The sequence below is a fragment of the Balaenoptera acutorostrata genome, chromosome 12 (genome assembly GCF_949987535.1).
Source record: "Balaenoptera acutorostrata chromosome 12, mBalAcu1.1, whole genome shotgun sequence".
NCBI classification, from domain to species: domain Eukaryota; kingdom Metazoa; phylum Chordata; class Mammalia; order Artiodactyla; family Balaenopteridae; genus Balaenoptera; species Balaenoptera acutorostrata.
The window spans coordinates 58404789-58419856 of record NC_080075.1 but is presented as its reverse complement, the minus strand read 5'-3'; the positions used below and the strand labels follow the sequence as shown (position 1 = coordinate 58419856).

General features: G+C 43.5%; 1 protein-coding gene across 2 annotated transcripts in view; it reads right to left on the bottom strand.

Moving 5' to 3' along the window:
• THADA (THADA armadillo repeat containing) overlaps positions 1–15068 on the bottom strand; it is a 314299-nt gene that overhangs the window by 88698 nt on the left and 210533 nt on the right. For both annotated transcript variants that reach the window (XM_057557813.1, XM_057557812.1), the window contains exon 30: positions 11404–11519. In XM_057557813.1, the coding sequence (XP_057413796.1) occupies positions 11404–11519 (116 nt within the window). The remainder of the gene's footprint in view (positions 1–11403; positions 11520–15068) is intronic.

Below are 15068 nucleotides of genomic sequence, written 5' to 3'. Positions count from 1 at the left end.
TTTTATGAGAGATGCATGTTTCCCCCCTTCTGTGACTTGTTTAAAAGTAAAGTTTAATATGCTGCCAGAGAAACTGCTGGTTAATAACTTAATAAGCAATGTGCTAGGAATTATGGGAGAAAAGTATTATCCAAGAAAACTTTTATTGTACAGTTTGGGGCTTGGAGGATATATAGCTTCGGTTATTATATAAAATGCTAACAGAAGTCCCCTTTCTTTCCAACCTTACTTTCTCCCTAGAATTATTAAAAAAGGATATATTAAGTGAGGTGAACGAACACTTCTAGAAGCTGCGTGAGAAGTCTGCATGTAGATCACAGGTGAGAATTTCTAACAGTACAGTCAGAACTCTGCTAATGTGAACTTGGCAAAGCACACACTTGGAAATTAGCCTTGGCAATAATAAGAATATCAACGGCATTTTATTAAAAGTTTTATCTTCGAAAAATATTTTATCTTTAAAAGATTCTTAAGAGAGAAGAAAAATAGGCATTATTATTCCCATTTTTATAAATCAACAAAGTAGCTCTTATAGCTCAAGTGACCTATCCAAGATCGGGGCAAAACCCAAGAATAGAACCAAGGTTTTCTAGACAAATTGTACCCGTGTGTCCCACACACAATCAGATGAAAAGTGAGACCCTGCGCCAAACAATCAGGGTATTTCGGTTTGCAGCCACGCACTCTGGTGCTGTGTCCTGGTCACCAGTGTGGTGAAGAGCAAGGCCCTGAGCACAGCTGTTTCAACATGGCCGATGATGCAGACAAAGACTTCGTTATCTGACAATAAATATTCCCTATATTTGCTGAGCTCTTTTGTACCTGCATACCCATTACTCACCATGTCCTTCCTCACCCTCACCTATTTCACATTTTGGAGCTTCCAACTTTACAGATAAAAACTGAAGCCCAAAGAAGTTCGAGGCCACGCATCACTGGTTAGTAGTTGAGCAGGTGCCAGAACCCAGACCTACTACCCGCGAGTGTACCCTGCCTCCCTCAACCTCAGGGAGGTGCGTTCACAGCTAGAGGTTTTTCCACTCACCCAGTGCCTCTCCAAGTGACCCTCCCTGTGGTCACCCAGGAACACAGGGCCTTTGGGCTGGTGAGGGTCCCTTCCGGCTCAAGGGGGAATAAGCTCCTGAACGTGCATGGGAAGCTATACCCAGAGGCCTGCAGGCCAGTCCAGTCGCTGAGGAAGCCTGGGCATCCCTGGCAGCTGAGGGGAAGGACGACAATGAGGCTTCGGAGGGTCTCTCTCAAATCCGCTCCCTTGGCCCATTCACGTGAGACCTGCCCACGTGCCCCACAAGCCTTCCTAGGGTCAGCCCAAAGCTGGCCACATAGGACAAACGCACCAAGGCTAAGTCAGCTCAGTATGAGGACAGAGAAGCAGGAAGCCAAGTGAGGCCTCAAGAAGTGCTCCCGCCAGGTTTGTGTGCTGCCTGAAAGCCTGCCCCCAAGTTACTGACTTAAGGCACTGCCTCCAGAAGATCACTACTGAAAAACAGTTGTATTACCCAGAAGAATTAACTTATTTACACATTAGCACTTGGTAACATGTGAGCATGATTTGTTGGTCATATCAAGTGGCAGTCAGCCAGCTGAGAGTGGCTTTCTGAGGAAAGGGGATCTAGAATAGCAAAGTTTTGATGGCAATAAGGTCTAGTGCATGGTGCCCTATCCAAGGAGGGCAGCTCCTGAGAGAGGGCCTTGGACAACTCACGGGCCTGGGGTTGTGGTGTTTTCTATGAGGATGATCAGGCTGCAGCAGAGGAAGCAAGAGAATCAAGAGGCAGAAAACAAATTTGCTATTTATTGAACACATCCCTAATTTGGGCTATCTTCGGAGCCAGACACATCTGTCAAGTAGGAAGAAGTCACTTGCCCCCTTGTGTCTATTTTCCTATCTACAGATAGTGGTTTGGATTAGATCCCTGTTTTGAAATAGGGAGTCAGGGTGCTCTTTGGAGTCCCTTTTGGGGCTCCCAAAGGCTGAGAAGCTATGTGGGTGGGCCTCCAGGCCCCCATCTCAACTTGTAACGTATTTGCCATCTCTATTATCTTGAACATCTTGAACTTCCACTTAAGCTTCTGTTTGAAGAAAGGATTCCACTGGATTAGATGATCTCTGAATTCCCTTTCCTGCTATAAATGCTGTGGTTCTACGGTCTTCTTAGCAATGTTGAACAGACAATAGCCATGAAGTCTACAATGCACACAAGCAGCACCTCTATTCCCACCACTAGCTGCCCAGGCAGGCAACAGGGGCTTCCAAGTGCCAGACAGAGCTGGTGGATTGCTACTAGGGAGCTTTTGTTAACCTCCCGGAGGGGCTGGAGATTTTGTCGATCACTGAGAGAGTCTGGAAAGATTTAACACACCCCTCAGTGTATCTCATGAGCATGGAGACAGCAGCCTATTTACCAGTGTAAGCCTGAGCTTACTGACTTCCTCTTAACTCTTGGATCAGATCCAAATTCCTCTGGCTGACATTTAAGGCCTGCCACAACTGGTCTCTTATCAAATCTTGCACTGCTCTCCAAACACACCATGTCTTCTTCAGCTCTAATCCCCCACTGGCCCACATGCAAATGCCTTCTCCAACAGTGTGCCACTGTACATGCTGTCCACCATCTTGATATGCTCTTTTCCCACCACTTTTGGCGTTTCCAAATCACACCCATGCTCTAAGACCCTGCTCAAATACCTAACTCCCCTAGAAAGCCTTCCCTGGCTATCCCAGTCCACATTCTTTTTTGAATTCTTATAATTATTATATGTACTACAGAGTTAGAATTCTACGTGAATGTCATTGTTGGTTGTTTCACATGGATAAGCTCTTTTCAACCAGACTGGATCATAGCTAAACTCTGACAATAATAGAGACTTAATTATATATGCCTAGGTGGTCCCCACGATGCTGAGCACTGTACTAAGATTCCTTCCTTTGTACTTGGGCAATGAGACCTTCACAACTTACTTAGCAACATAAGCTCTATACCAGTATAACTTCACTCATTCTCCAATCTATGAAAATTAACCTTATCTAACAATTAAATCTCACCTAGTCTTTAAAGACTTCTCCCTTCTCCAAGACATCCTTGACATTCCAACCCCCACTAGCTGGCTCCTGTGATACATTCTGACCTCATTCCAGCATTTACTAAATTCTTACTTGTTTACAGTTATTTAAATCCACACCTGTCTTATTCACTTGGTTTCTGAAATAGGGACAATATCATTCATCTCTATATTCCCCACTGTGCCTATGACACTGCTTTGTACTGTTTGTGAATCTGAATTGGCTTGGATTCATTGGGAATGGCTCAGTGAAGGTAACCAGGGTGTTGATTTACCCAAAAGATGAAGCATGTCACATGCTAAGGAAAAAAAAAATAACCCACTATATTAGAGTTTTACATAATACTGTGAAAATGTGTTGAGGCCATTTAAAGCCTGCATCCCTTGCAAGCCGGGCAATGACAACACTGCCCAAATCTTCCAACAACAATACCCCAGGAAGCCAACAGCTACAAGTGGAGCAAGACAGATATTTCTGAGCCCTTTATCAAACTAATTACTACCTCTAGGTTAGGTCTGCAGATTTCTATATTTAAAAGTAGAAAGTTGGGGGTTGAATTCTTGATGTGCAGTTGCATAAACAAACTATCTATTTCTCACTGCAATATGGAGAAGCTTTGATCTTGGGTAACTTATTCAAAGGCACAGTTTAATATACTGATCATTTCTGACTGCTTTTACCTGACTAGTTTCCATAAGCTTAGTCTGTCAACAAGAAGTATATCCTACATTCTCAAGCTTCACTTCTTAAACAGCTTATTCTTTTAAGACGTGACATATTTTTAAAAAGGAATATCTAATGAAGAAAATGTTTGGCACCTTGTCCATTGCTTTGGGTTGAAATGTGCTAACTTAATGTCTCTCTCTGTTTTTAAAAATACAAACAGGATCTCATCCCGAGATATCATGACCTTGAACATTCCTGAGAAGTCTGAAAGGGAAGTGAACAAATGTCAACAAGCTTGGGTCTAAAATACACCAACTTCATTTCTCTCATCATTCAAATATGTGTGAGGCTCAAAGAGACTTTGAATAGGCTGAGCTGGGGGATTAAAGAGGGGTCCTGATGAGAATCTCCCTCCCCAGTAAAATCTGGGGGTTGAAAGAGAAGCAATTAAAAAGGGGGCAGGGGAGTACTGGGGAAACTTTTATTTTGAAAAAAAAAAAAAAAAGAGCTTAGAAGAAACAAACCAAAAGCAAACCCAACCCCCAGCAGTGCCTGGAAACTTGCTATGTAAGTAACCATCCCTGTTAAGGCTTGCTTCCCTTAAAGTTTTGGCAGGAACCACAAATGATAGCCTTAAAATGCCACATGATCATCTGAATATTTTAACAACCCATCTCGACTGGATTCATTTCAGCAGCATGGGAATGAAACGCAACCTGCAGCTGTGGCAAAGGGCTGGGGCCCCTCGGAGCAGTTGTGAAAGAAGGACCTCTTGCCTGGGGAGAGGACTGGTCCAGAAGGCACGAGGGATTTGGGAAGGGCTAAGGGACAGTGGGAAAATGGAATCAGACCTAAATCCCAGGATTTCTGCCTGGGAAGTGTAGTCTCTCGTGTGAATAAATCTGGTGGTTAGAAAATAACTGCTGTCTTCAGCTGTAAAGCAAAACAGAACCCTAAACCAGGACTTCTGCAGCTAGCCACAGAACCCCCTGTGGCAGAACTGGGATTGCCACACAAAAGCCAGCCCTAGCTTTGTCTCTATAATCATATTTTCCTTATGTATTTAAATAACAGGCCTTCCAGGTTCACACCACCTCAGCTCAGTGGGGACCAGTAAGAAGTAGAGAAAATGGGGAGAGCACATGAGAGTATGGCTAACGGGGTGGACAGGGAAGGAAGTACTAGGGAGATGGAGGAGCACATGGAGGAGTGACAAGGGGGTGTCAGCAGCACTGATGGGGCAGCTGTATAGGGAAGTGGATGGATCATACAGCTAATACTTTTTGCAAATAAGAATTAACTTGGGGTAACAAATCATTAGATCCAGCACAAAGAGGAGGTCTTCAACAAACATAAGCTCCCTCCATCATCTCTTCCCTCCATCAGCACTGTTTTATTCAAAAATTTATTTCCCAAGGTTGATTTCCTAGTAACCTTGGGACCTGTTCTTGTATTCTTGAGAGCCTGTTTTTCTCACCAGAATATCAGACTGTTATTTTTCAAAATGATAAATATTCACTGCATGCCAGCAAAGCCTGGGTCCTACCCCAGGCACTGAGTCCACTGGGATGGCTGCCCGGACAAGGGAGTGTGGACTTCCCATAGAGAGCACTGGGGCCATGCGGTTCCCCTTGGTGCAGGTCATCCCAGGTGGATGGAGAAAGAATTCTGGGCTGACCCTTTCAGGAGCCTCACCCTCTCCCATGGCTCCAAGCTCCAGACACAAGCCCTGAGAATGAGGGTGTGAATGTGGGATTATTTCAAAGGGCGGGGCGGAGCTGGGTGCTCACAGGGGCCGACTCGCTGACCCTTGGCCCTCAAATACTGTCTCAGAACCAGCAGCGTCGGAATCACCTTGAAGCTTGTCAGAAAAGCAGGATCTCAGGCTCCACCCCAGACCTAGTGAAGGAAAGTCTTCATTTTAAGGGGCCCCCCAGGTGATTCATCAGCAGGTCTGAGAAGCACTGTTCTAGAAAATGCTTCAGTTATCACCATTCAAAGCCCTGACATAAAAACACTGGATAGATGGAAGCAATGTGGTCCAGTGGAAAGAACCCAATGAGGAGCAGGGAGTTAAGCTCTCCACAAATGTTAGCTGTTGTCAGGTAGTTGTTACACCCTGGTCAGCTGTGTGAAAATAGGCAAATGCCCCAACCTCTCTGGGTTGAACTTTCCCATATGCATGGGGATGGGAGTGGACTACAACAAACTTTATGAGTCTTTCCAGTTCTTTTTTTTTTTAATTAATTAATTAATTAATTAATTAATTAATGGCTGTGTTGGGTCTTCGTTTCTGTGCGAGGGCTTTTGCTAGTTGTGGCAAGCGGGGGCCACTCTTCATTGCGGTGCGCGGGCCTCTCACTATCGCGGCCTCTCTTGTTGCGGAGCACAGGCTCCAGACGCGCAGGCTCAGTAATTGTGGCTCACGGGCCCAGTTGTTCTGCGGCATGTGGGATCTTCCCAGACCAGGGCTCGAACCCGTGTCCCCTGCATTGGCAGGCAGATTCTCAACCACTGCGCCACCAGGGAAGCCCCTTTGCAGTTCTAAAGTTCTAGATCTATGATTCTATTTGACAAGACTCTGTTTTGTCGCCCTCCCTACACTAAAGTGGGGGCTTCAATAAGCAGTTGCTATATTTAATATAGCCTGGCATACAGCAGGGCTTAATAAATATTTGTTGAATGAATGGGAAATAAACTGAGTGGCCAGTAAATGGAACAATGGTAAGGTAAACTTAATGCCTGATTATTCAGGTGACAAAAATATGCTACCTTTAACAAATGATGTTTTCAAAGATATTTTTCTTAATACAAAACCAGGCAAAAAGCATTTTACTTTTAGCAACGCGTAGATAGTAAAAGTAGAAAGCAAAGCAAAAAAAAAAAAAAATTATTATAAGAAGTCAGGACAATAACCTTAGAGGAATGATAGAGTACAGTTTTTTTTTTAATGTTTGTTATTAAAAAAATTTTTTAAATTGTGATAAAATATGCATAATATAAAATTTACCATCTTAACCATTTTAAGTGTGCAGTTTAGGAGTGTCAAGCACATTCACATGGTTGTACCACCAATTTCCAGAACTCTTTTCATCCTGTAAAACTAAAACTCTATTAGTTGAACACTAACTATTTCCCTTCCCCCCAGCCCCTGGTAACCACCATTCTACTTTCTGACTCTTTGAATCTGACTACCCCAGGAACCTCACATAAGTGGAATCATATAGCATTTGTCTTTCTGTCATTGGCTTATTTCACTTTGCATAATGTGCTCAAGGTTCATCCATGTGGTACTGTGTGTTAGAATTTCCCTCATTTTTAAGGCTTAATAATATTCTATTGTCCATATATACCACATTTGTTTATCCATTCATCCATCAATGGACACTTGGGTTACTTCTACTTCTTGGCTATTGTGAATAATGCAACTAGAACATGTACAAATATCTCTTCAAGATTCTGCTTTCAATTAATTTGGGTCTATACCCAGAAGTGAATTGCTAGATCATATGGTAATTCTATTTTTAATTTTTCTGAGGAAACACCATACTATTTTCCATAGCAGCTACATCATAAGGAGTTTTCAATAAGACCAAATGATTTCACGATACTGTTAAATGGAAAAAGTAAGCTGTAACTTACATATATACAGCATAATCTCAACAACATTAAAAAAAGCATAGGAAGAAAGATGAAGTAAATAACATGAAACTAATAACAGTGGGTTCCACTAGATGTTGGTAAGAGCAGACTTATATTCTCTTCTTTTCTCTAATTTTCTATGATGAACACAAACTACACTGACAGTCAAGAAAAAATGTGAAAAAAATTCAGTAGGACACATTTTTCTTCCTGGTCATCACATCATCCATTGCATGGAATCTGATAGTCCATTAAGTTTACCACATTTACTAAAAGGACACACACATACACACACACACTCACACACACACACACACACACACACACACACAGAGGTTTTTATTTTTATAACCAAAGGAGACACTAGATAACCGAATTGATTTCTGAAAAATTTTAAGCCCAAAATAACAGTAATTCCAACTCTCAATCAAAGTAAATAAATCTTTTCTCCTCTTTCTCTTACTTGACAGGGCTTTTTAAAAGTCCTTCCTATTCAGGCGGGGCCTGTGATCCAGCTGGGACAGAAGAGCTGGAATCTGTACATAGCGAGGGCAGCAGACAGGGCCTCGAGCGGGGCTGCACTGACCTCCTCTTCCATGGCGCCCCCAGTCAGCCTCTCCAGGCCAGCAGCTGACCCCTAGTCTCACTCAGTTTCTGGCCTGGGTCAGCTTAGTTTTCCTTCAGTAGTTGGTAAACTGCCTTTGCAGCAGGAGAGAGACAGTAAACTGGATTGAGGAGAGAGGGATGGAGGAAAAAGGGGAAGGAAGGGACTTGAAGGATTAACGAGCTGATTTCCATAAAGGCTTTGACATCTTGGAATGAAAAGCGGCCTGTAAGAGCAGAGGCCCAGTCCCCTACTTAGGCCATGTTGCCAGCTGGCCATTCATCACCAAAAATTCCCCAACAAATCCATGGCTATTGCTTAATCACCTCATATAAATCCCTATTAATCTTGCAAAGTCAAAACACAAATATATGACAAAAGTCTTTATTTTATACGCTCTCAATTTCGGGGTTAAAATTTTAAAAACGGAACTGGTCATCCAATGGCTCCAATGTACTTTTTTTTTTAAACCCCTTCTTGGGGAATAAATAAATGACATCCTCACTAATGGTTTTGTACACACTGGACTGAATAAACTCAAGCTAATGATCAACATAAATTGAAGAAGGAAAAAGGTGTTAGTGCTAAAATTTAAACCGACTTTTTTTTTTGCAATAACATTGACATTTCAAGCTATACTCAAAAGATACAGAAAATCCTTAGTAGGCACAAAAGAACATTTATTCCTCTTTCTTTCGTAAATTTCTATGGACATAAAGGAGCCTCTTGAGCAGCCAAATTTGGAATGCTCTGCATTGTAATGCTTTTCAGGGGAAAAGAATGTGAGAATGTAAGTCAGGGGTTGGCTTTGAGAAGGGCCCACTAGGACCCATACGCGGCTCATCTGAGCATGGGGCTCCCAGTGCAGACAAACACCTTCTGGGACAACACTCTCTGAGGACCTCAAGGGCAGGGCAGGCGTGCGACAGGCTGAGGCTTCATCACTTATATCTGATTCTATACCTTCCTATTCAGGAAACTCAAAGTTATCCTGCCAGTGACGTGGACAATCCAGAAGAACTGACACGTGGCTTTGGGATACATTGTGTTCTGGCCATGTGTTTTCCCTTCAAACTCTATTCCAGGCTCTGAACACAACCTGCTTAATATGGTAAAAGTGTGCTGGGGAGCAAGAGGAAGGCTGGTGTTACAGACCACCCACGAAGTGTAAAGTTCACACTTGGATAATAAAGAGTTGACTGTACTGGAAACATGAAAGTGGCTTTCCTGGACTCTGGGCAAAGAAGGTGGAAACCCAGTGAATTTCAGTGATTCATGCCTTTGTTTTCTAGGGCTGGAAAATCATGGAGGAAAATCAGAGAATGGGGGGGAAGGGTAGATGCCGACAATAATGAAACGACTGATTAGAAAACTGCAATTTTCTAATTGCAATTAGAAGGCCAGGAGGACTTCTCCAGCTGAAGAGGGGGCTGATGGCAGCTTTGTCATCCATCATAGGGAACTGCACAACATGAAGGTCCATTCAGATGGCTGGCCTATTACTCCATCTCCTCCTTCCCAGCCAACAAGAAGGAATTGACTCAGGAAGCCAACAGATGATGAATTTCTGTAAGACCCATCAAGGGGTAGCAAACTAAGGGGGCAGAAATTCCTTCCTTATAGAACTTTAAGAACAGGAGATTCAGATTCTGTCTTGGGGCAGTTCTGGCTGGAAGCAGGGGTTTCAATAGGATCGTTTCCCTGACTTCCTGATCCCCAGAAATAATAGATAAGAGGACCAGGCCTACTAATTGGTAAACAGATGAGAGCACAAATATGATCACAATTCCTTGTTCTCTCAAAAAAGGCATCTTAGGAAGTTGTCTAAAAGCCACACAGAAGGCAAATGATACTAGGCCCAGGGGAGCAGTTTATGGTCAATGAACTCCTGTTCTCTAAATAAAAGAGAGAAAACAAAATTCGGACTAAAAATGAGAGGCTCACCATTAACCATCACTTTACTGACATTTCATATACTAGAGAATTTCCCCATCAACATCTCTGGCCAAAGATACAGGTGTTTAGGCAAACATGGAGACTCACATCTCTACCCACTGAGAAATTCTTCACTGGGTTGCTTTCCTTTCACCATGCGGCCTCCATGTATCTCCTCAGCCCCATTCTCTGCTACACATACCTTATACTTTAGGTTTCAGAAGAGCTAACTTCTTTCTAGTTCTCCACACTCACCATGACATTTCATATTGCTATGTCTTTGCCCATGACATCACATGAGCCTGGAACACCCCTCCCTGCCCTGGCCACTTGGCAAAATTCCCAACTCTTGAAGGCATCCACCCTCCCAACCCCGGGCTACTCCTGTACCTACTACATATATTTGTTATCATACTCACCATATTCGATGAAAATTATTTATTTACACATCTTCTCACCTCCTGGATGGGAGCTCCTTGAAGCCAGGACTAATTCCTTCTATATCTTTGCATCCCTACATCTCCTAACACAGCGGCTATCGTGTAGCCTATGCTCGCTCACAAGACTTTGTTGAATTACACTGATTTGTGGGCCTCACACTAGCCATTGCTTGTCTTGCCATATAAGATGGGAGCCCAACAAAAGTGAACAAAAGCACATTTTTTGAAAAATAAAAAAGAGGCTGTTATGTTAGACAACCAACATACTAATTATTAATCAAAGGCAATATACCACAGCATGGAATGTGGTAGCCCATGGGCATCTGCTGGACCCCCCTCTCCTGGAATCACAGAGGATGTAGCAGGGGGTGGGAGGCCTTTGCAGTAACACAGATTTTGAACAGAGTGTTACAGAGAGGACTCCTTGTGTGTTCGAGGGAAATTGAGAAATTCTTTTTGCTCCATCTTTCACACGGTAAACGTTCTAAGTTTCAGAAAAAACTAACGATAGCAAGGATGAAAAAAAGAAAAAAATATGTATCCATTCTCCTTTGCCTTGCTTATTCAAGCTTCTCTACTACCTACCCAAAAAGGCAACTTGCATGTCTTTTTCTTATTCACCCGCTCTGGGCCCCTCTGCACCTGCTCAAGTCTAACATCAATCTCTCATCTCTGAGCTGCAATGGTACCTGATAGTTTGTACCACATGATTTAGTCAATTATTGCCTTTCATTGTTAGGATATCTAACACAGGGCTGGGCACATAGCAGGTATTCATAAAAACAAGCTGATTGGTGGACAGATAAAAAGCCATATTACATGCCCCCCAGCCACACAGCAGTTTTAGAAAAATTATCAAGAAAATATTTTTCTTTCTTTACCACAACCCAAAGTTCAAAAAAGATAAATACTCCAATAAGTTTAGAAAACTCATGCCAGTGACTTTTAAAACTCCCACAACTAGAAACAGCATTTCTCCAATGTATTCCTAACCCCTGATAACTCCGTGCTCATGTGGGGCTTTAACATACCTCTTGGCCAGCCAGACTTTGGCTTTAGTACAAACAGTGACGTCAGCCAGCTCCTGCTGAAAGTATGTATTCATTCTGTATTTGGAGTCTGAGAAGGCTTGTAACAAATGAAAAACCTAAACCAAAAAAAGAGAAAAAGCAATATCCTGCTGTGAAAATATATTTTTCCTAAATGTCCAGTTCCTCCCTTTTAGGTTTCCTCAAAACATTCCCCTCAAAGAAAACAGACACCTGCAAAATGTGGCTCTGGTCTCTCTGCAGAAAAATCATGTTGGTCTTGGAGGACGCAGCAAGTGGCGAAAAACCAACATCTTTCATCTGTACCTGTGCTCTGGGTTCCTCGCACAAGTCCAAAAAATGAAGATTACTCTGTGACCAGTCATTAGATGCCAAGAGCTTATTAGTTACAAACAACCTATAAATTGATTTTAGCAAAGAAATGCAAACATCTTTCTCTATCTTAGCAGTCTCATATGGAAAAAAAAAAAGTACTTTTTAAAGTCAAAATCTTACTACACAGGAAAAATCAAATGTCTGTGAGTCTAATCTGGTTTGGGGTTTATCACAACATGCTTGGCTGAAGAAGCAGGCTGCAATGATGCTTGCCTTCGCAAACAGCAGACAGTGATGTCTGTAAACTATTTAGGTTTTTCAGATCTTCCCTGAGATGTCAGGAGCCGAGCGAGCACTGCGGACACACCCCACTTTCTTATTCTTGCATGACATTATACATCAGAATTAAGCAGAGAAAGACAAATCCTGTTGTATCTCTCCAGCTGCCTATATTTAGAACGAAGGCCACAATTCCAGCAAGCACGTGCCATAGGCCGTGTGTGTGTGTGCGCACTGGCACGCGCACATAAGTGTATCTTGGGTTCACTCAGTGATGACATCAACAAGGCCTTTGTGAGAAGTACAAACCTGCAGCAGAGAACAAAAGTGGACAAGGGCGTAAATGGGATCCACTGACCTTAGCCAGTGTCAAGGGAAAAGACATGTCAGAGAAATCCTTCAGTGCCCTTATCAAGGGGAGGAGGAGGGTGGAGCAAAGCAAGCACAGATAAACACATCAAGAACTTGGAAAGTCTATTTTAATAATCAGTTTGTTTTCTTTCCCTACTGTATCCTTTACCAGAGCTGCACATGATTCTTCCTAAGCAACAAGATTCAACTTTTTCTTCTCTCTCTCCTGTCAGTGAGGGACTTGAGAGTTAAATACAGAAGGAAGCAATGAGGAAAACCAAGAGGTCAAGATAAGAGATCCAGAGATCAGACTCTAAATGGGTATGACCTGGCAGGTTTTCCTGGGTCAGAGATCTGCTATATGCTGAGCACCTATGGTTTAGAAAGTCAAAGGAAATTTTGATTACTTTATTTTTTTTAACTGCTATTAAAAATTTTTTTTCTTCCTAAATAGAAGTAATTGTACAGGAGAAGGCACACAAGTCCCCATGTGGAGACTGCAAATCTTTCTCTAATAACTGATCTGTTATTTCAGAAGCAACCAATCAACCACCACTACTTCACCGCACCCTCCACAGGGACTCACACCGCCCGTCGTGAAGTCTGGAGCAATGGGTCTGGCCGGGGCTTCTGTTCTTATGTGATGAGTGCCAGAGTGAAAAGACTACCTCCCTCTGCCCGAATCCCCAGCATCCTGAAAGAGCTGGCAAAGCCACTGGGCCTTGCTTTACTTTTCTCCACAGCTGCACAAAACCAACCACCGGGGCTTTTCATGGTGTCACAGGATTGTAATTAATCAGCAGACACCAGCAAAATACATGACTTTGGAATTTACTGGTAAAGAAAGCTGTGAGATTTTCAAACGCCTCTCATTTAGAAGCAATCACTTCAAAAATAACTCCTGATGGATGTTTAAACTTAGTCCTATATTTGCTCACCTTACTTGGCAAAAACAAGGCTGTTTTTGAAACGCTTGGTAGCTCTGGTTTATGAAAATCGGCCTACAAGTCCATCAATTCTGTCACCTTGGGCACAAACCAGACAACAATTGTGATCCTGGTCATTCACCAGGAACGGAGAGCGATCTGTTTACATGGGACAAATGGAGGGGGAGGTACGCTTAGAAGAACCTCGGTGGAAATAAGCACGTAGGAGAGACAGAGCAATACAAGTGTAAGACAGGGTCAGAGAAGACAAGAAAAACAGGGGGCAGGGGAGGAGAGGGAGCAGAGAAGCCAGAGGGAGGGGAGAGGAGAAAAAAGGCTTGTAAGCAAATGTCTGAAACAGGTTACTATGTTTGAGATAACTTTTTCCTTCAAGATAATTAATGAAAATATTTGAAAATATGACTACCCTCATATGGCATTAAGAGTGTTGGGTATGGGACTTCCCTGGCAGTCCAGTGGATGAGACTCTGTGCTTCCACTGCAGGGGGCACAGGTTCAATCCCTGGTCGGGGAACTAAGATCCCACAAGGCCCGCGGGGCGGCCAAAAAAAAAAAAAAAAGAGTGCTGGGTATAATTCTCTCAAGAAAAATGAGGCCATCCTTTGCATGAAGTCCAGAAGTGAGGCCAGGCCCCTGGAACTCCAGTCCAAGGTCAGAACCGGGAGCTCCAGGCAGCTCCCAGGAAGGATCATTTGTCCATCAGCTCTGAAAGGACAGCAGGGGTGAGGCAGCTCCTCCTCCTTCCCCCCTTCCCTAAAGTTCTGGTCCAGAAGAACTTCTGGGCAAAGAGCATGGTCAAGCCCAGGCCTGGGATAATTTGGAAACAGCCTATAATACAGGACTGCACTAAACCAAACACAGAGAAACCGAAGCTGCCGGACCCGAGGATGATGACTAACTGAGAACAGGAGAACTCTGAGAAGTTTAGTGTCACTTTAGGCGTCTCAAATTTGCAACAGGATTCCAACATTCAGTCCAAAAATATTTATTAAACAACTATTATCACCAGGCACTGTCCTAGGGGCTGCAGCAGAGAACACATAGAATCCCTGCTTTCCTGCAGCTTACATTCCAGTTGCGGATAAACAGAAAACCAGTCATTTCCCAGATGCCGCCTGGTCGGGATTTACAACCTGCACGATAGCATCGCCATCACTTTGCTCTTAGGCGTGGCCTCACCCTTCACCACGTCCAGTGCACAGCAGGAACTCAACAAGCATTTGCTGAACTGATGTCGATATTTGATGCCCCTTCCTGTATTAACTCTGCCTTTAGGACACGCGCCCATGGGTTTGGTGAGCTGCCGTTGGTGCCAGCCCCATGTTAGGAGTGGAAACACAGAGCTGCATCATGTGCACTCCTCGCTTCAGTGGATTCCTAACCCAGTGGATTCCTAATCCAGTGGGGAAAGCAGGGAGGCTGGATCAGTAGTAAGAATGTAGCCCTGTGGGTGGGGCAGGGAGCACAGCCTTCAGAGCCACGAGGACTTGGGTGGAAACCCAGTTCCTAGCTGTGGGGCTTTGGGCCACTTGTTCACCGCGGTTTCCTCGCAGTAAAGAGCATAATAATATCTACCTATCTGACAGGACTGTAGAGAGATTTCAAAGAATATATATGTAGGGTACTTGGCACACGCTCGGCACCTGATCAAAATGCTAGTTCTCTTTCTTTTTCTGTCTCCTCCCTCCCTTCCAGCCCCCATTCCAAAAATAAACAGAGACGGCTTTGCAGGAATATCATATTTGCAAATATGAG